This window comes from Rhododendron vialii, chromosome 5a, assembly GCF_030253575.1.
Source record: "Rhododendron vialii isolate Sample 1 chromosome 5a, ASM3025357v1".
In the NCBI taxonomy this organism is placed as follows: domain Eukaryota; kingdom Viridiplantae; phylum Streptophyta; class Magnoliopsida; order Ericales; family Ericaceae; genus Rhododendron; species Rhododendron vialii.
In genome coordinates this window covers 33,461,887-33,482,861 of record NC_080561.1, presented here as the reverse complement: position 1 = coordinate 33,482,861, position 20,975 = coordinate 33,461,887, and the positions used below count along the sequence as shown (strand labels likewise).

At 38.3% G+C, this 20,975-nt stretch overlaps 2 protein-coding genes across 2 annotated transcripts in view; both read left to right on the top strand.

Moving 5' to 3' along the window:
* The first annotated feature begins 1,426 nt into the window (after positions 1-1,426).
* Positions 1,427-6,998, top strand: LOC131327261 (GDSL esterase/lipase At5g33370-like). The gene is made up of 4 exons (XM_058360321.1): positions 1,427-1,987; positions 3,158-3,285; positions 4,232-4,474; positions 6,212-6,998. Exons 1-4 carry the CDS (start codon positions 1,573-1,575, stop codon positions 6,698-6,700), a joined length of 1,275 nt encoding a protein of 424 aa, XP_058216304.1. The 5' UTR covers positions 1,427-1,572; the 3' UTR covers positions 6,701-6,998.
* A 5,818-nt stretch (positions 6,999-12,816) lies between these two features.
* LOC131327259 (uncharacterized) overlaps positions 12,817-20,975 on the top strand; it is a 32,507-nt gene continuing 24,348 nt past the window's right edge. The window contains exons 1-5 of the mRNA XM_058360320.1: positions 12,817-13,280; positions 14,506-14,677; positions 14,770-14,987; positions 18,666-18,726; positions 20,762-20,834. Coding sequence (XP_058216303.1) covers positions 12,858-13,280; positions 14,506-14,677; positions 14,770-14,987; positions 18,666-18,726; positions 20,762-20,834 — 947 coding nt within the window. The 5' untranslated portion in view covers positions 12,817-12,857. The remainder of the gene's footprint in view (positions 13,281-14,505; positions 14,678-14,769; positions 14,988-18,665; positions 18,727-20,761; positions 20,835-20,975) is intronic.

Genomic DNA, 20,975 nt, shown 5'->3' with positions numbered 1-20,975 from the left:
ATTGAATTTTTTTTATACGACACGTTGTGGGTATAAAAACATCAATTTATGGTGTTGTCATAACAAATTTGGTTATATTACTAAATTTGTGGTATTTTAGACATGTCTTATTATATTTAATCAATTTCCTTTGGTACGACACATTGTAGTAAGAAAACGTCAATTTATGGTATTGTCATAACAATTGTGATTTGTTACATAATTTGTGGTATTTACATATGTTTTCTTTTGATACGACACATTGTGGTAAGAAAATGACAATATTAGGTGTTGTCATAACAATTGTGGTTATTTTATAAAATTTGTGATATTTTAAAAATATTTTTGGCTTGGGTGTAACAATTGTTGATTTTGGTACGACAATTTTTGATTTGTTATGGAATATCATACGAGTCAAAAAAAAATTTGGTACGACTCATTGTGATAAGATAATGCCAATTTATGGTATTATTATAACATTTATGGGTAGCATTATTTAATTTTTGATATTGTACGCATATATTTGGTTGGGATACAAGTATTATGGATTTTGGTACGAATAATTATGGTTACATAATAACAATATTTTCTAATTATGAATAACCTGCTAATGACCTGTTCAACAGGTAAATTTTAAAATACAAGTCATAACTAGCACCATAAATATGCATTAGAAAACCAAAAATCAGCATAATGAAAATCACAAATTCTCGTAATTTAAACATATGGTATACCATGTGTTTCATAGCTTTCTCCTTAGCATTATGCGAGAAAATTAAAGTATATAATGTTAAAAAACGCAAAGGAAAAGTATCTTCATTTTCTTCAAATACGTCTAGACTCTTTAGAGTTTAGATACACCTTAACCTTGTTTTCATTTTAGGAACATCTAGTCTAGGATCACCGCACCATTTCCTCTGCTCTTTTTTACCGTTCCATGTGGGGCCTATTCTGGGCCTACAAAAACACAGAAAAATATTCATAAATTTTAAAATACTTTTTATGGGGCCCTAAAGAAATTAGCTCAATCGCATGTATTTTTTGAATTCGTAGGGGTGAAACTGCTCAACTACTCGGTTTCGCGCCTACAAATTCAGAGAACATACCTGCCGATATGCGATTGAGCTGATTTTTTACAGGGCCACATAAAAAATATTTTAAAATTTATGGATATTTTTATGGGCCCCGCATGGAGCGGTGGAAAAAAGCAGTGGAAATAGCGTGGTGATCGTCGTAGCACTCTCTGTTTCACGAAGCGAAACTTATATATTTTAAACTAAACAATACAAACTACAAAGAAACTCACCGGTCTCGAAAACAAAAGAAAACGAAAAACAAAACACAGAGAGAGAAAAAAAAGATCAGCAACCCGCAGAAACTGTCAATCATTTGAAATATTTGTATTAGGGTTGATGGAAAAAGACTGGGTTTTAAGGTCACCCTAGCCATAAGGGAGTATATAGAACAGGTTGTTTTAATTATTGCACACTGCCAAACAACTGCCCAAATTGAATATAGTGTAACCACTAATTGTACTGGCAAAAAGCTTTCTGTATTTCTGTGTGGTCCATTGGGACTCATCAATTTAGTCTCATGTGTGTCTTTAATCTTTCTACAAATATAAAAACCCATCACTTGATAATTTTCCAAGCACACCACCACTCCTCTCCAAGACCAAGCCCTCCATTTTTTCCTAGCAAAAAAGAAAGGGGAAAAAAGACCATAAGAAGAGTTGGCAATTGTGAGTTAAGGTCTTTCCTAGCAATGGCAGGTCCTAAGTTTGTGTGGGTCATTGTCCTGGGGCTTGCATTGGGGGTGGTATGCTCTGTCCCTAAGGCCGAGGCGGTGCGTGCGTTCTTCGTGTTCGGAGACTCCCTCGTCGACAACGGCAACAACAACTTTCTGGCCACCACGGCCCGCGCCGACTCACCGCCTTACGGCATTGACTACCCGACGCACCGACCCACCGGCCGCTTCTCTAACGGCTATAACATCCCCGATCTTATCAGTTGAGTACCTCGTTCTACTTCCTTTCGTCCTTTATAATTTGCAAACATGCAGTATGCTGACTACATATTGATTTCATGTACACTAGTGAATGCATGTGGTGCGAGTAAATTGGCCCAAACACCCGAGTTATCGGAAAAATGTGCATTGCTACAAGACCGCAGAAAAATGTTGAAAACGTAACTTGCCTTTGATTTTGTTGTCATTTAAGGTTATCCAAATATTTGAGAAAAACTTGGTGCCATTTTAGGAAGCTTTGAAAAAGTATGCATTTTTTTGTCAAGGAATGCATGCGTGCATAAGTAAATGAACACCGATGTTTTTTTTGTTTTTTTGTTTTGGAAACATGGATGTGGAGAGAGAGAGAGAGAGAGAGAGAGAGAGAGAGAGAGAGAGAGAGAGCAATAACAGCACCTAGAAAACTCATTGTTCTCACGTGACATGCATCAACGTTTTCGGGACCAAAATGGACACTTCTATTTTATTTCACATTTTTGTGTACATGTGTGTGCAATAAATGGAGCAAGTGCATCAAACCATATCAAAAAGTCTAGAGGGTAGAAACACATCAGTAAAACACAACTCCGGACATGATTATGGCTGGAGCCGATTAATGTATGTGGGTTCATATATACATCCAACGGCTCGGGAGATGTTTGTGTCCGGCGTTGTGTTTAAAAATTATGTTTGTAGCATTATGTATTCAAAATGATAGGGACACATCCAATTGTATATGATTATATCCATTCTTACAATCTCTCTCACTAGTATGTTCGGAACCACGACACTGAGATGAGGGTCCCACCATCACTTGAGAGAGATGTAAATTTGGATGTGTTCCTAGAAAAATACTCGTATGTATTTTGTTTTATCTTTACATTTTTTGAACTTCAAAACTTCAAAAGAGTTTATTAAAGAAAAAAAATATTAATATTATACATATGTTTTAAAATTATTTTGTTTTTTTCTAAACTTTTGCAAAGTCCGTTCGTATTTGTTTTACAAAAGTGATCAGACGACTATAGAGGTTGCTCTCGTTTGTAGCCTGGACATTTTCAATCGAATCAGCTCTGTTTAAATATAGGCGCTTAAAACATACACGCAAATAACTTTAAAAAAAAATATGGAAAGATTTTTCTCTTATTGTAATTCTGCTTATGGATTGCATCAGGTCAAAATATTGGCGCAGAAACAACATTGCCGTACCTTAGTCCGCAGCTTACCGGTCAGAGACTACTCGTCGGTGCCAACTTTGCTTCTGCTGGAATTGGTATTCTTAACGACACCGGAATCCAGTTTGTAAGTTTCAAAAACCATCATCGGACCCACACATACTCTCCTCCGTTTGTATTTCAGGAAGTCACGACTTTAGAACACAATTCCGGACACAACTGCGTTCAGAACCGATCATGCATGTGGACCCATGTGCATTGAATGGTTTCGGACACAGTTATGTCCGGAGTTGTGTGGCACATGTCCATCGAACGGTCTCGTACACAGCTGTGTCCAGAGTTGTGTTTTTAAGTGTTGCGCGTAGCAGACTAATACTCTCTGTTTTTTTAACTAATTTGTGACAGATTCTATTCATTTTCTTGAGTCAATAAAAAAGAGGTAGTGAAAATTAGCTTCTTTTCACTTCATTTTCCTTCTCTACTGTTTTTTTTTTATAGGCAATTTATTCAGAAATCTTGAATTTTCCTTCTCTACTGTTAATTGTACTGTTTCGTGTTTTTTTACATACTCCCTCCATTCTTTACAATAGTCGATTACGAAAAGTCGTCCGTGTTTTAGATAGAAAAATAAAATACTTCCATGCATAATTTTTTAAAGAGAAAATTTTATTTACGGAGGTGCTGTAAACAAGTGTTTAAAGCACTCAATCGTGACAGTCCACGGTCGAGATGTTAATGAAACTTTTCTGGAGAATAATTAAAGTTTCTCCGGAAAATTAAAATCCGGACCGTCCAGAACATTTTTAGACGGCTATGATTGGTTGGAATTGCTTTATTTCGTTTATGGCAAGAATAAACTAAATTGGTAATAGACTATCGTTGTGGAACGGATGGAGTACGTGGTTGAGAATGACTGATCGATCAAGATTGACAACAATAGCTGAAACGTTAAATCACTTGGAAAAATGTCGAGAAAAATACTTATAAATTTTCATTACCCCGGGACATCCGATAAAATCGGAACGATACAGCGAGGGAATATTTAAATTTTCCGCTTTCTGGATCATGTGCAGGTAAACATTATAAGAATAGCACAACAGTTTCTATATTTTCAACAATACCAGCAAAGGTTAACCGCTCTGGTAGGAAGTGCGCAGGCAAATAGACTGGTGAGCCAAGCCCTTGTGCTGATCACACTGGGAGGCAATGACTTCGTCAACAACTACTTCTTGGTGCCCTACTCTGCTCGGTCTCGCCAGTACAATCTCCCCGACTACGTCCGCTTTGTCATCTCCGAGTACCAGAAAGTCTTACAGGTATATTTATATCCTACCTAGTTACGGATATAAGACTGCGTACATTTGACCCTTTTCGCGTATGTATCGCACAGAAGCGGGAGTCTTGTGTTTATGAATAGCCCGTTTTTCTGTTAATTTTATTCTTCCCTCTTTTTCAATTCGATTTTACGAGAAGCTTTTTGGGTGCTGGGCGGGTACCACACACGTGGTACCCTGTCGGCCATCGTAGCCGTTTAGACGTGTTTTAGACGGTTTGGATTTTAGAGAGAGAAAAAGAAGAGAGAGAGGGAATAAAATCTGAGCCGTCCAAAATACATTCGGACGGTTGAGATCGCTGACGGGTACCGCCACGTGGTATGTAGCCGCTCGGCACCTGAAAATTTCTCCTCTAATTTTACGGTCCGGATAATAAGAAAAATTACAATTCTAAGGAATTCAGCAAAACCTAAATATTTCCCCGTCAGGTTATAGATATTTTCTGGCCCTCTAGCATTTCTGTTCTAGAGGGAAAATATTGATCCGTCGCCACGTCGCGGGCTCAATCAGCAGGCCGGCTCCTGTCAAAGTACAAGTTAAATTTATTAAAAACCCCTCTATCGACCACCGATCTTAAGTATCGAACTCAAGACCGGTGAAAAGAAAACAACCGTATGTTAGCTGCTCCAAACGCTTGAGCTACCACATCGGTGGTCAAAAAGGGTGTTAATAATGACAGCATAATTGGTATCACTCTTATTATTAGAAGTTGGTGCTGTTACATTGACAAGTCACAGGAAAGTAGGTGGAAAGGACGGTACCCTTTCCTAGCTGGTTGGGCTTTTACACTCCACATTTAAGAGACACACAACTCCTGCATGCATGCATGTGGACATAAAAGAAACTAGTATGTGTCTCTATCTGTCAGAACTTTATTATAGTGTTTAATTATTGTCAAATAAATCTCATGTTATTATCATGAGACATTCTAATATTCTATTAGTACGAAAACATATTTTAATTAGAGAGAAAGTGATTTGTGAATCATGCGAGTGAAAGTGATTTGGAGAAGACATAATTAAAAAGATGATATATAATGAATCAGGAGGATGATATATAATGATTATGTACCACATTAACTTCTTGGTCAACACTTGGATTTAGGATTATTTCATCTTATAGATCTCGTACTCGAAACTTTTTCGGCGGTATCAATTTTTGTGGGGTTAATTCATATAATTAAAGCTTTGCTCGACTTTGAACGATCATTCGCTAGTGAACAAGAAGACCGAAGATTGGTCTTCCAAAAATTAGTACCAGTTGTAATTTGACAAGAACACCCTAAGATATCAAATAAAATTGTGTATCACATTTAGGATGACAGTTAGTATATCACTCATGACTTAATACTAAACACTTCATCTAATAGTTCATGTCAAACAATATTGGGTCCACATGAGAACAATTGCAAACTTGTCCATGTGGATGAGTGCTTGTTTCAAGTTCATTTAGTCTTGTGTTCAATGTGACTGATCACATACAACAATACTACTGAAGAAATAGGGCTCTCGTAATTATTAAGTGAGTTTTTAGTCTTAGGTTCAACGTTAATATTGAATATGTGAATGTGAACCTATATACATATAGGCTCCGTTTGTTTCAATGTAAAATATTTTACGTTGAAACAAACGGAGCCATATAGAAAAATGATAATGAAAAGCTATTTCTGTTAATGGCGAAATTTTAGTGCATATATAAACGGGTACGTGGTGGATGCAGAGACTTTATGACTTGGGGGCGCGGAGGGTGCTGGTGACGGGTACAGGACCATTGGGCTGTGTCCCGGCTGAACTGGCGATGCGCGGCAGCAGAAATGGGGAATGCATACCGGAACTCCAAAGAGCAGCAGCCCTGTTCAACCCACAAATGATCCAGATCATCAACAACCTCAACAGAAGAATCGGGTCCAACGTCTTCGTCGCGGTTAACGCTCGGGAATCGCACAACGATTTCATCAGCAACCCTCAAGCCTATGGGTTCGTGACATCCAAGATAGCATGTTGCGGGCAGGGGCCGTACAATGGTCTCGGGCTCTGCACAGCCGCATCCAACCTGTGCCCGAACAGAGACTTGTACGCGTTCTGGGACCCGTTCCATCCATCCGAGAGGGCTAACAGGTATATCGTGCAGACGATCATGTCGGGCTCCACCAGGTACATGTACCCGATGAACCTCAGCACCATCATGGCCTTGGACTCCATGGCATGAACAGACAAAATGATCATCAATCCAACAAAATAATATGTCTCATTATTCAAGGAAAATCGCGCCTGATCGATTGTCCTCATTTGTGTTTTCTCTTTCGTCAAGTGTCTGATACTTTTGAATGTGTGTTTGCAAGAGGTACCGTGTGATGCCGCCTCTTTCTTTTCGGTTTTTAATTTGGACTTTTTTTGGATCGGTGCTAGGTATACAGCAGCAAATTGAGCAGCAATGCTCGATTAAAATGCTGGGAAGTGTTGTTGAAATTCTTGCTTGTTGTCAATAAATAGAATATCTTGTTTCTTGTTTTTATTTATTTATTTATGAATTCTTCTTAATTTGCATATTAGAGCAACTCAACCGGTTGCTATATTGGCTACCAACGCGATAATTCGAAAGGAGCTGTGTGAGGGGGAGAAAGTACCAAATCGTAAGTCTCCAAAACAAAAATTCGAATCACAAGTTTCACTTTCACTCAACCTAAATTAACAAACTAAGTTATACCCCTAATCTCCTCAAAATTTGACGATTCTACCCCTCTTTATTCCCCTTCCCTCACCCCCAACCTCCTATTTCTGTAGACCTCTTTATCACACACATGCAATCCCAGATTGGGGAAAATGGAAAATAGAGAGAGAGAGAGAGGGGGGCGTACAGTGACGACGACGAGGGGTCGCCGACGATTGAAGACGAACTGGGCTGCTGCTATTGCGCTTCTTCTTCTTTTTCTTCTTCTTCCGTCGTTCTCTCTCACTCTCTCTCTCTACGACGGTAACAAGGAGATTAGGAGAGTAAGGCCCCGTTCCACTAACCTTCTTGAAAAATAAGTAGCTTATTTCACATTTTCAAATTAAAAAATAATGTAAATGAAAAATAATTTTTTAATTTTTTTGCATCGTATAAAGATCTCAATGAGATCTTTCAAACAAGATCCATAGTGCATATTTTTAGATTTCAATAAGCCCCTCATTTTTTAGCTTGAAATTGCCTTCTTTTTTTAAGAGCTTTTTTTGAGTTCAAGAACCCACCCTAAAAAAGGACTAGGAAAAATTATTCAGTGCATGTGTGCCCATGCAACCCCACCCATCCACTGTGCTTAAAAAAAACAAAATTATTGCTTGCCTTTGATCCAAAATAAACGAAATTATAAAATAAAACGCTTTAAAAAAAACAAATTATAATTTTTGATACTTATTAAATTAACTAACTTATTAGTAAAATAAATTATTACGGCTTAAATTGTGAAAGAATAATTAAATTTGCAATTATACATAAAACGTAATACATAATTAATTTAGGGACTGCACAAGGGCAAAAAGGTCATTTGATAGCTTTTTACATCATCCACCCTTCCTTATACCCCCTATTAATCCTCCATCCAAACAAAGTAATATTTAATCCCCCTTCTCTAATATCCCATCCAAACAACCTACTATTTAATCCCCTTATTAACTAATACCCCCAATTCTTATCCCGCATCCAAACGGGCCTAAGTGGCTTATTTTTTTGTTTGTAACAAACCAAGTGAATCGTGACAAAACCAGTCTGTAGGAAATCAGACAGTCTAAAATTTTAGTGATCGAGCTTCATCTAAAATTTTAGATTGTACTCAGGCGGGCTGATTTCCTACAGACCGGTTTTGTCACGATTCAATTGTTATAACCCAATAATGTGATATCTAGATTAATTACTTATGAACTATGTGCTAATCAAAATGATATATGCAACAATGGAAAGCATGTCATTATTCAGCCTAAAAACTTTCTTTGCACAAAATAAACAGTTTATAATCAGCTATTAACACAAGTAGATCATAATTGCCTAATAACAAGAGTGAAAAAAGGTCATTTCATCTGAAAATCTTGCACTGTGGTACCAGCTTTAAAAATTCATACAAACCAATATTCAAGTCAAATGTCATAAAAAAAAAAATGGAAATGAAGGAGTATTATGGACGTATTTTCAAACGCTAGACCTCGTCAACCCTGGGATCCATTCCGTCCATCTGAGAAGGCAAACAAGATTATTAATTGTGTGGCAAATTATGACAGGCTCTACCCAGTACATGAACCCCAAATATAACAGGCCCTAGTGGCGGAGTCAGGATTTTTGAGAAGTGGGATCGAAAATTTGAACTATGTGTAATTAATTTTTCTAATTGCTAATTGAAAGAAACAATTAGAATTAACTAGTTAATCAAAAAGTAGATATATATTAATAATAAAATGCAGTTTCGATTTACAATTGACCTCGACGATTTTTCATACTTTGGAAGCAATGGATGATAGCCTCATTTGTAATGGTTTCAAAAACATCTTTCTCTATATGCACAACCAAATTATCATGCATCAATTGGTCACACATTCGATTTCTAAGCCTACTCTTTACAATCTTTATAGCCGAAAAATGCTCCGCCTCTGAACGAAACCCTTGATTTGTTTTGAAGAACGAACAAAACTAGCGCTACGTGTGGGAATTTTATGGGTGGAGATTCTATTTTGACTCATTTTTTCCCTAAGTACAAAATCCTTATATGAGCTGGGGCCAAAATGAATTTAAAGAGAGGTCAAATTAGTAAAAATTGGATAAAAATTATACCCATCTCTATGAAAATTTGGTAGCCAGTGGGGTCGGTTGCCCACCCTTGTCTCTATGCCCCTTGCTTAGCCAAAGACCTAGCCTTCAAATAAGGTTGAAAACCTCAGGCGTAGGGCTAGATTATTGTCAGCATAATATCTGGTAAGACCGGGATCGTACCACTGGGAATCGGTAATAGCTTGCTCGGATTGTAAGTTTTATGTGATAGATTTCGGCGTTTAAGACGGTCAACTTTTGATTTTGCCTTGAAAGTGGAATGACTAGCTTTGTAACGACCCGGATTTTTGCCCTATTTTTTTTTAATACAAATTTGAAATGTTAAAACTAATTCAATAATTAGTTAGATTTATTAATCAAATTACATTATTATGTGTATATTTGATATTACAAAAAAAATCGTATTCGAAACATATTATACTTTAGAGATATACATTCATCCCTTATCCTTCGTATCTAAACGCTAATTAGAATTCTATTGAAACTATATATCTCTCTCCTCCCGAATTCCACCACCTCTATACTTCTCCTCTATAAATACCTCTCTTCTCTCTTACAATACAACACTCCTGGTCCTCTACAAAAACAAAAAAAAAAAAAAAGAAAAGAAAAGAGGGATCACACCATTTCGATTTTCGTCCATATCACGTCCCTCTATTCATAGCCTGTTTCCTCGTAGTTGCTGTCGTTTTTAGGCCTAAGTTTCTTCACAATAGTTGTAGAGGGCGTCGAGAGCTTCAATTTCGACTCAAGAATCGCCCAAAACGGTCAAGAATTGATAGAGTTATCGCCATTCAAAGTTAGGTAAAATTCTCGGATTCTGATTTCCAGGCAGATTTAGCGATCCTTCTAAACTTCCATTTTTCTACTACTTAGATTGGTTTTCGGGCTTAGACTTCTTCATGAAAGTCGTAGAGCGTTTCAAGATCTTCGCGAGAGACACAAGAATCATCCAAAACGGTAGATGTTTGGTCAAGTTATTCCAGCCGTAAGTTGCTGCTAGAATATCAATCTTTCGCCACCAAACGAAAACTCACCGGACTCCACTGAATCGCCTTGTCCGGATTAAAGGTATTATAATCCTTCTCCTACTTCTCCCTAAGTATATTAATGTACTAAGAGGTTAGTTTTTATTATTAGAATCGAAAAGATTCGAAATTGAAATTGAACGAACAAAACCCAGATTTTTCCGAGAAGACACTGCTCTGTTATTAACCGTGATTGCTAATCACGTTTTTGAAACTGTTCACCAGTTGGAAGTTTTAAAACAAATGGCACAACAATTACAGTTATCCCCCTGGACTTCTTGAATTTATAATTTTGGCCCCAAGAGATGCGTTTGGGTGGTTTTAACTTACGTGTTATATATGAACGATAATGAAAATAATTGAGTTGCCTTAGTTTAGTGTTAATTGAATATGATTCTTATAATAAATAAATAGAATGATGAAGGATTACTAGTTAAATTATTTATTTGATAAAATTTCTCATTTATTTAATAAATTAAGGGCATTGGCCCAATTATGAAACTGTACGTGCTTTACTTACTCGCACAGTACCAATTGCTATGTTTGCTTTCCCATTAAAATATATCATGTTTACTGATTATATTATTATGGATTCATGATTGTTGTATTGTTGGGTCGGACTTAGATTCGTTTGGTGATTTCAATGAGAAATTATGTCGATGTTGTTATGGTTAATGAAAAAGGAAAAATAGATGAAAGTTGTGGGCTTAACAAGACCTCAGGGGTAGCCTAGCAGGACCTCAGGGTATTGAGGGTAGCCTGACAGGACCTTGAGGGTAGCCTGAAAGACTCGGTGTAGCTAGGGTGGCCAAGCAGGACCTCAGGGGTAGCCTGGCAAGACCTCAGATATTGAGGGTAGCCTAGCAGAACCTTGAGGGTAGCCTGATGGACCTAGAATTGTGAGGGTGGCCAAGCAGGACCTCAGGTATTGAGGGTAGCCTAGTAGGACCTTAAGGGCAGCCTGATGGACCTAGAATTGTGAGGGTGGCCAAGCAGGACCTCAGGGGTAGCCTGGTAGGACCTCAGGTATTGAGGGTAGCCTAGCAGGACCTTGAGGGCAGCCTGATGGACCAAGAATTGTGTGGATAGTCTACTAATACCCCGTGATATTGAAGGTAGCAGAACGTTTGAAATATGTTTAACGGAATTTTGAGTTTGAAAAAGTGATGGATACTATGGTGCAAGTATGATTATGAAATGTGAGATTCAAAAGAAATTAAATTAAAGGCTTGCTAATGGATTTATTTATTTAATGCTTGTCGTTCTATTATGAAATTTTCATATGAATTGTGATAAAGCTGCTTAGCTGTAAAGTAAGGGGTTAGTAGGGTTAGGATTATTCTACTGAGTGAATTATCACTCACGGATACGTTTGTATCCTGGTAAATCGGTTGCTTTGGCGATCAATTTACCAGAGTATGCAGGTTTCAATGGTGGAGCAGTTTGACACAAGAAGAATACTAGGGGCGGAGACCGAGTATGCTTGCGATCTATATCAAGACTAGAGTCGCTCTGAAGTTATTTCAATAAATTGCCAGATTTTATTAAGGTTAAATATATATATATATATATATATATATATATATATATATTTTGAGTCAGTATCTTTCATGAGAAGTCGGCTCAATGCTTGTCAGACCAATGTTTACCTTTAAATAAAAATTTTGTATTTTCAATTTGAGTTGAAATAAAAAAATCCCTATGTTGATACTTCTGTGTTTATTTGATTGACTAAAGAAATTTTTTTCGAAAAATAATAATTTATGCTGCTGATATTCGTTTAAAATATCGGGGCGTTACAAGCTTAAAAATAATAATTTATTCTATTTCCATTTGTATACCATCAATTGCTAGAAAACCTTGAAATGTGCCAACATTTTCATTTTAAATGGAAGGAGAGGAAACTTCCACTGATACAAGATTCAATCCTCACCAGTTCTATTGAGATTAAGATGACCATGGGAGGAATTAAGAAGCTTATAAGAGATGATGGAGAGCGAGAGGAAGAAGGGCCAAAATTTTGAAGCTAATACGTCAGGGGAGAAGGGGGAAAAATGATGGGTTGTATATGTAGAGTAGTGGGGAGAATTTTTTTTTTTGAAAGTTTTAAGTGCGTGGGTTGTGTCTAGAATATTGTAAGGGCGATTTAGTCATTACGCATTAGGATATTTTGGTCTGTGTAGAAAAAGATTGGCTTATTCATGGAGGCTTCGTGAACCGCGCAATCACATCCGTCCGTTTCAGCAATCAATAGTTGAAATATGCTTTTAAACTATTACCTGTAATAAATATCTTTTAACAGTAATAGTTTGTTTTCAATCCAAACCGTCCAAAATTCTTTTGAACTTGCGAGATTGAGTTCTATAAATCCTATTTATGAAAACACCATAAATAAGATTTTCTCATGGGGAAAATAGTGGGTTGCAAATGATTTTTAATTTTTAATTTGGAAAGGGGACTGCCCCCTCTGTTTAAAGAGCCAAATTCTACTTTGTTTATCCACTCTAGCTCCCCCTTCTGTTACTCCAAAACTGAAAAGAATGTCAAACTTCTTAACAACCTCTTCACATTCCCCATTAAAATTACCCTACCTCTCTCCTCCTCTTTCCTCCACAACCTTCCCATTACTTCCGAGCCCGCGAAATGCGGTGGCGGTGTTCGCATTGGCGGCGGTGTCGTCGCCGGCTAGGAGGACCAGCAGGAGCAGGAGCAGGAGGAGACAGAAGCCCGGCAAGGACGACGACGGCGACGCGGCGGCCGCGATGATGGCGGCCGTGTCGAGCGCCGAGAAAGGGCTGAGGCTGGTCTTCATGGAAGAGCTGATGGAGCGCGCTCGCAACCGCGACGTCCACGGGGTTTCCCAGGTCATTTACGACATGACCGCCGCCGGACTCACCCCCGGCCCGCGCTCCTTCCACGGCTTGGTCGTCTCCAATGTCCTCGTCGGTGACGACGACGGTGCCGTGAGTTTTCCGTTCCCCCACCCTCCCTCCTAAGTAGTGCCGATAATTTTAGTGCTTGCAAGCAGCTCATGGCTTGGCTTGTTAAGGCTCGGCTCGTTTAGCAACGAGCCACGAGCCGAGATTAACATTCAAAAGATCAGCTTGGCTCGCAAATGCTCAGCTCGATTTATAGGCCCAGCTCATTAAAGAGGCTCATTAAGTAAATTAGCCAGGCTCGAGTTTTAGGCTTGTTTACTATACAAGCTGAGCTCGAACCCTACAAAGCTCGGCTCAGCTCAGCTCGATAAACGAACCAAACTGCTCTAGTTCGAGCTCAAGTTCGGTTTGTTACATCTATTTATCTATCTATCTATCTAATATATATAAAGGGTGAGCATCTGTTTGGTGTCTCCCTTTTTCAAGCCCCTTCAAAAAAGTGATTTCCATAGTTGCAGCTCTAAAAATTAATTATTATGACTATTTTTAACTTGCCATTAACTAATTGTTATGAGCAAAATAGTAATCAATTTAAAACCACCTCCATAACCGCCGCTCCACTATCTCCACCATCCTAAAAAAGTGCACACAGATGGGTGTGCCTATCCTCTAGTACATAAACTAAGCTTGAACTTCTTCTTGAAGCTCGTTAAGCTTTCTGACTGACCTCCAACAAACTACTGCTCGGCTAGTGATGGCTAAAATGATAAAGCTACCCAAAATTGGTTCTTGTTTGGGTCGATTAGAGCTCCTTTCTCATAAACAAGCCAAGTTAGAGCATATTTAAACATCAAACCAAACTCGAATAATGATATCAGCACACATCTGACATTTCTAGAGCATATATATATACAATTATCTTACGGTAACTGGCATGTAGTGTCATGTGGAATTGTGATTAACTACAGGGATGGATCAGTGCTGTTTGACAACACAGAGCTGGAGATGGATTGACAAACTTGAATTGCAACTAGTTGAAGCCTAAAAGAAAAATTGAATGAATTTACAGGTTTAAAAAATGAAGTCATGCACAAATCTGACATTTCTAGAGCTAAAAGTTAGTTATGAGGCTTTCGATTTTCAAATGTAAACATAAAACCAAAAATAGTACCCTTGTAGATTTTTAGTTAACCAATATCGCTTTCACATTCGAGCCAGTAGTTTAGTTATCAAATTCAACTATTTTTGTGCTGTATTGTATGGGTGTATCTTGGTATATACTCTTTTGTGCATTGCTACCTAAATGCAGATGCATGCATTGAGGAGGGAGTTGAGTGAAGGCCTTCGTCCTCTCCATGAAACATTTATCGCTTTGATTCGCTTGTTCGGTTCTAAAGGTCGTGCTATTAGAGGCATGGAAATTCTTGCAGCAATGGAAAAGCTGCGCTTTGACATCCGCCAAGCTTGGTTGGTGCTTGTTGGTATGGTGTTCCAAGAACATTTTGAATGCCTACATTTATGTCTCGTGCACTTCTATAATATGACATAAGTTGATATCTGTAAATGTATCCAGAGGAACTTGTTAGAAGCAATCATCTGGAAGATGCCAACAAAGTGTTTCTGAAGGGTGCTGAGGGTGGACTGAGAGCTACTGATGAAATGTATGATCTTCTGATTGAGGAGGACTGTAAAGTTGGGGATCACGAAAATGCTTTGACCATAGCTTATGAAATGGAGGCAGCTGGGCGGATGGCGACAACATTTCATTTTAATTGTCTTTTAAGCGTTCAGGTAAATCAGTTGCAGTTCTTTTTATTTCTCAGATTTCTTTTTCTGAGGTTCCTCTTGCATTAGTTGTCTATGTGCCTTAGAATTCATTTCTTGTCCTTCGTTCTTTTGTTGATTACCTGGTTTATGTAATTGAGTTTGTAGACTCACTTTCAAGTTGCTGCTTCTATTAGCAAATGTTATTGGTGGGAAACATTATGGGTTTAGCTAAGTTAATCAAGTGGAGTCTTTAACATTATTTGCAATGACTATACCCTAGTTGTCAAAGGCGATGCCTAGGCGAGGCGCAACCCTAGCGCCTTGCATGTACCCAGGCGAGGTGACTTTAACAGGGTAGACTAGGCGCGAAAAGGTGACGAGGCGCAAAAAGGCGCGCTTCTTTCAAAATCGATCTCAGCCCTAGGATTTTGTTGTGTAGTTTATAATTATTACCTTGGCCTTCAGATCTCAAACACAACAAAAGGGTCCATCGATCGTATCCTGGTCTACAATATTTCTCTCATCTATCTCTCTCAGCCAACTTGAGAGAACTCAGCGACCGAGAAGATGATGAAGCCCAGCTACTGATTGAACTCATCGAACTCATCGATCTCGTCTCCTGTGTCAATCTATCGTCTCCTGCATCAGTCGTCTCTCCTCTCCTCTCATCTCATTCGTCTCTCTCAGTTGATGGTCTCTCCTCTCAGTTGTCTCTCTCATTGGTTTAGTGCTTATTATTTGAAATATTAGTGTATGGTATTTTCCCTATGTTTTTTCCACATAGGTGCACCTCGCTTCAAAAAGGCATGCGCCTCACCTTGCCCCTCTGGCCTCCGGCCCAACAAGACTTTGCGTCTCGGTGCGCCTTTTGCCGTTGACAACTATGGACTATACTGGTGCTATAGCAGAAAATGATGATTGCTGGCACAACGAATCAGGTGAAACTGAGGCATGCTGCCCAACATGTAATAGGCTAGATATTCTGGAGGAGGCAGTTTCATTATTCAGCACCTTAGGAAATTTAATCAAGTGATGTTGGATGGCAATGGATATGTGAAAGGGTGGGAGGTTGGGTCTGTAAGGAAAACTGGAAAAGTAAGGTTTTTTTGAAGGCTTGGGCTCTGGAATGTGATTCACAAGGGATGGTCATTCCCTTTTTGGAGGCTTTTCTAAACTTGCTTGATATATTATAATATGAAAAATGTTTTATGTTGGTTTAGTGAGGATATCCAAATGGAAAATGGTTTTGGGAAACAGTGTTATTTGGGCTATTCAGGGTTTGGAGTTTGGGTTGTCGATGAGTATCTTAAGCTTCTTTATTGACTGTAGATTTATGAGGATATTGATGAAGCAATATGATGGAGGATGTATGTGTGAGATTTAAACGAAATCCTTATCTCCATTTCTCATTCGTGAGCAAGGGACTTCTTTTCCTTGAAAGACTATTTGGAAGTTAAGTGTCTTGACAGAGGCATCTTTTCTTCATTTGGACAACTGCTTCTGACCCTTCCCTTTCTGTCGACGACTTACACTGAATGGTTTCATGCTTCCTAATCAGTGTTCCATGGCTGAAAAGTCACAGAGATGGGGCTGTTAATACCATATCATACCAGGCCATACTGGCCGGTACATCTCGTTTTGGGCATAAACCGGAACGATGGAACCTTCAGTTCCATTCTGAAGTAATAGGTAGGGATGACAGGATTTGAACCCGCGACATTTTGTACCCGAAACAAATGCACTACCAAATTGGGCTGCATCACTTTGATTGGTCTACAGTGTCATTGAAAATTCCTGTCTTGTTTTCCGCACCCTTTTTTCTCCATTAATATACATAATTTAGCATGCCATTTGTGTGTGAGAGAGAGAGAGAGAGAGAGAGAGAGAGAGAGAGAGAGAGAGAGAGAGAGAGAGAGAGAGAGAGAGAGAGAGAGAGAGAGAGAGAGAGAGAGAGAGAGAGAGAGAGAGAGAGAGAGATCTATCTTGTTTTTCTGCACCCTTATTTACTCCATACATAATACATAATTTAGCTTGATACATGAGAGAGAGAGAGAGAGAGAGAGAGAGAGAGAGAGAGAGAGAGAGAGAGAGAGAGAGAGAGAGAGAGAGAGAGAGAGAGAGAGAGAGAGAGAGAGAGAGAGAGAGATTCAGTCATCGGGAATGACAAACTTTAACCATGGTTGTATGTTTGTGAAATCCTGTATTTATATTACCATGGTTGTATGTTTGTGAAATCCTGTATTTATATTACAGGAATATGCACTAGTTAATCCAAACGTATGCATGGAGCCATCGGAGGTCATTTAGGATGTGGCATTACGAAAACATACATTTTTCTCCAATATGTATTGATATCGAGTATTCAAGCAAACTATTCATTACAGAAAAACGAGACGGTATAAGCTACTTACATAACATATAATAGTAATACAGTGTGCAACGACAACTGTAGTACAGTAGCACCAGTGGCAATAGCAGCAGCAAGAACCACAGCCAAAAGTTAGTTCATTACAATTAGAGTAAAATGTAAAGCATTAGGAACTGCCAGGTCCGAAATAAAATTATAGTCAGTGCCGCCTTGATAAAGAAAAACAAGGAGCGAAGAAATAAACAAGCTCACAAGGGAAGAAAGCCTTAACAAGGCATCTTCTGGTTTAGCAAATTCAGGCACCTATCAATACTTTCTTGTCAAGCGCTCTCAACCATTTGGACAATCTGTAAGGCCTCTGAAACCCTACAATCTCGAATTCTCGCTTACCAAGAACTGAAAACTTCCTTAAGGAGAGGAGGATAGCTCTACTAAGAAGCACCAATGCAGATATGTGACCCGACCCTGTTAAGTTATTAGTAGTCCCATAAGCGTAAGTTGTTAGGAAATGTGCCCAAAAATGTATATCAAGCTATTCAACAGACCCGACACTGACACTTGTGTATGTTGGTTTTAAAACTATTAGGACACAAACGCAATAGGGATCCATTGAGAATTTATATTACACGATTATAAAATACAAAGTATATTACAAGATCCCATTAGTATCAAATTAGGATACAAAGCCACATACTATTACCACCATAAAGATATCAAACATCAAGGACAATTTTTATCATGGTCTTACTTTTTTACATTGCACTCCAACCTGATAATGTCCCTTGCGTGTGCCCAACGTGTCCGATATACAAAAAATATAAAAAAAAATTGGAAATGTATTTTGGCACTCGTGTCTTGTCGTGCGAACGTGGATACGTGAGGCCAATAGACCCGTTTGTGCTTCTTAGCCGCATGGCCCGCATCACCTGAATAATTGCTAGCAAATATGACCATGAATGAAGGTATTAATATAACATCACTTTGCTGGTACATGAGCACTATTTAATATTGTTTCTCACATTTATAGAAAGTTTTCTAGCATCATATGAGATTGTTTAAACTTTTGGCAATGGCTGACTTAATCTTGTGGTTTCTGTTGTGGCCTACTTATAGTGGACCAGAGCTTATGGTGTGGATAGTGATGTTTGTGAATTTCAGCAACTACTTGATTTGCAACCATTTTGTTTAATTACACCTTTTTACTTGTAACAACAAATTAATCTCTTTTCTTGGTTTTGTAGGCTACTTGTGGAATACCTGAAATCGCTTTTACCACTTTTGAGAATATGGAATATTACTTAACAACAAATTGATCTCTTTTCTTGGTTTTGTAGGCTACTTGTGGAATACCTGAAATCGCTTTTACCACTTTTGAGAATATGGAATATGGAGAAGGTTACAATTTCCCCTTTTGTGGAATACCTGAAATTCACATTGATGCATTCACATTGCATCAAATCCAGTTTTTCATGAAAGAACTAAACATATTGAAGTGGATTGTCATCTTGTGCGGGAAAAGTTAACTAGTGGTGTGATAGCTACTCCTTTTGTATCCACCAATGTTTAGTTGGCTGACATGTTTACTAAATCATTGTTCAAGCCACGGTTAGAGTTGTTATGTAACAAGCTGAGACTTTTTGATATCTACTCTCCAGCTTGAAGGGGAGTGTTAGAATATCGTTAGTCTTGGTCGTTGTCCCACATTGGTTAGCTAAGCCGTGTTATGAGTTATCTTTTAATATGAATAAAGATTATTTGTGTTAGCGTTAATTAACACCCTACAAACTTTTCCCCAAACAACAACATGCAACTTTTTTGTGACTGGACTATAAGATCTATATTGCTTTTGAATATTGCCATACCCACGAAGAATACATAGAGGAGAGTGTGCCCTAAGCTTAGTACTCTCTTGCCTAGGAAGCACGGCACACCATGTTCAATCAAAAACTCGTATTAAGAGTAATTGGAGCTTGGCCGTACAGTTTTTTATAGGGTGAGATCCAAGAAAGGAAAGGAGAGGACAAACGATTAAAGAAATAAATTGTTGTAAGATCAGGCTCACCCAAATGACTAATGACTTCGGGAACAGATGAAGAGATAAGAAGCGATGTGGGGGTATTAAGAACATGCCTTTGTGTTCTTTCAGCTTTTCCATTACGTGCCACTAGCATCTAAGAAATATGTCAACTCATTGAAAAAAAAATCTCCACCCAATCAGAACGAAGGATTTTAATGGTATTAAAAAATTGTGTTTGGGCCATGGAGCAAGGTTTGAAATATTGGTATCGGTTTCCATAACGCTACCTGCAATGCGTGGTTAGGGATGTAACAGTTGTAGCGTAACGATAGCGGTACCTGCAGACATTGTTTTTTTCTTTCTAAAAATTCTACAGTAACATAAGAAAAATGGTCAATGTTTTATGCTAAGTTGTGTAGATTTTCCTTTGGTAAGTTCAAGGACATTGTAATTTGATTGTGGTGTAATCTCTCCAAGGAAGAAAATTGAAAATTCTAAACTCCTACATGCCAATTTCCAATCCACCAACCCTGCTCGTTGATTCTCCTCTATTTGTTGCTCCCTCCCTCAAAACTCACCACGTTTTGCAATTTCATTTAAATTTATATTTGGTATGTGTGACACTCCAGAGGGGAGGCTTGTGTAGAGCCCATGGTTTTTAATGAAGACACTTTTATTATTTGAGAAGATGCTCCAATTCCCAGTAAAAAAAGTAGATTTCTAGGTGAAATAGTGGTCATTTGCTCTTGATTTTGTTGAGACATGTTTGAAAATTACTGATTTTGGGGTATTCTGTTGGTTAAAGCCGTGACGGGCCGTTACCACCATTATGTAATGGGTGATAGCGTTACGATTTATTTTGATTTTGATTTTCAAGGTAATGATTTATGAACAAATATCTAAGACTTGTCTTATCAATCACTAAGTTCCTGGTAATAATCACTGCTAATTGTTGGCCTCTGAAATTGTAATTCACCACCCCCACCCCCCCCGTCCGTAGTGTATATATACCTAAATGTCAACCTTGTTCGATAACACTTCCCTGTTGACCAATTCAATCGTCAAGGGTTGACGCTAACAAACTCTTGTCGACTTCTAATGCCAGGAAATCGTTTGTCGTTGTCGTTGCATATTGGCAGTACATCTATTCGTTTCTTCTTTTGCTTCATTCTAGTGCAAATGAGCATCTACCACTATTTAGGCTAATCTGTAGGCTCATTAGCATCTACCACAGTTTGACCAATTTCTTTGAATCTTGTTTCACCCTTATTTTATTTTATTTTTTTGAGATAGTGGTACAGTTTACGAGACGCCAATGAGATTAGAGAGGTCAATCTGCTGTACAACTTATCTGGCTTTATTTACTTTCGACGTCATCTAGTGGTTTATTGATTGTAGACTTTTGGTTGGCAGACTATATGAAACCGGATGCAGATTCATATAATTGGGTTATCCAAGCATATACAAGAGCTGATGAATATGATAGGTGAGTTTTGTGGCGCATGTCTGACTATAATGATGTTTTCTTGTTAACCATGTTTTATTAGCACCACTATTGTGTATTTGTTTGTTTATTTATTCGTTTACTTCTTTTGGGGATGGGGTCAGTCGCATAAATTGGCAGCTG

What these genes read in the sequence shown, in the direction of transcription:
- LOC131327261 (XM_058360321.1), top strand. Translation starts at nt 1,573, where the DNA reads ATGTGTGTCTTTAATCTTTCTACAAATATAAAAACCCATCACTTGATA. An exon ending in TAACATCCCCGATCTTATCA is followed by an intron (nt 1,988 to 3,157) that starts GTTGAGTACCTC and finishes GGATTGCATCAG; the next exon opens with GTCAAAATATTGGCGCAGAA. An exon ending in ACGACACCGGAATCCAGTTT is followed by an intron (nt 3,286 to 4,231) that starts GTAAGTTTCAAA and finishes GATCATGTGCAG; the next exon opens with GTAAACATTATAAGAATAGC.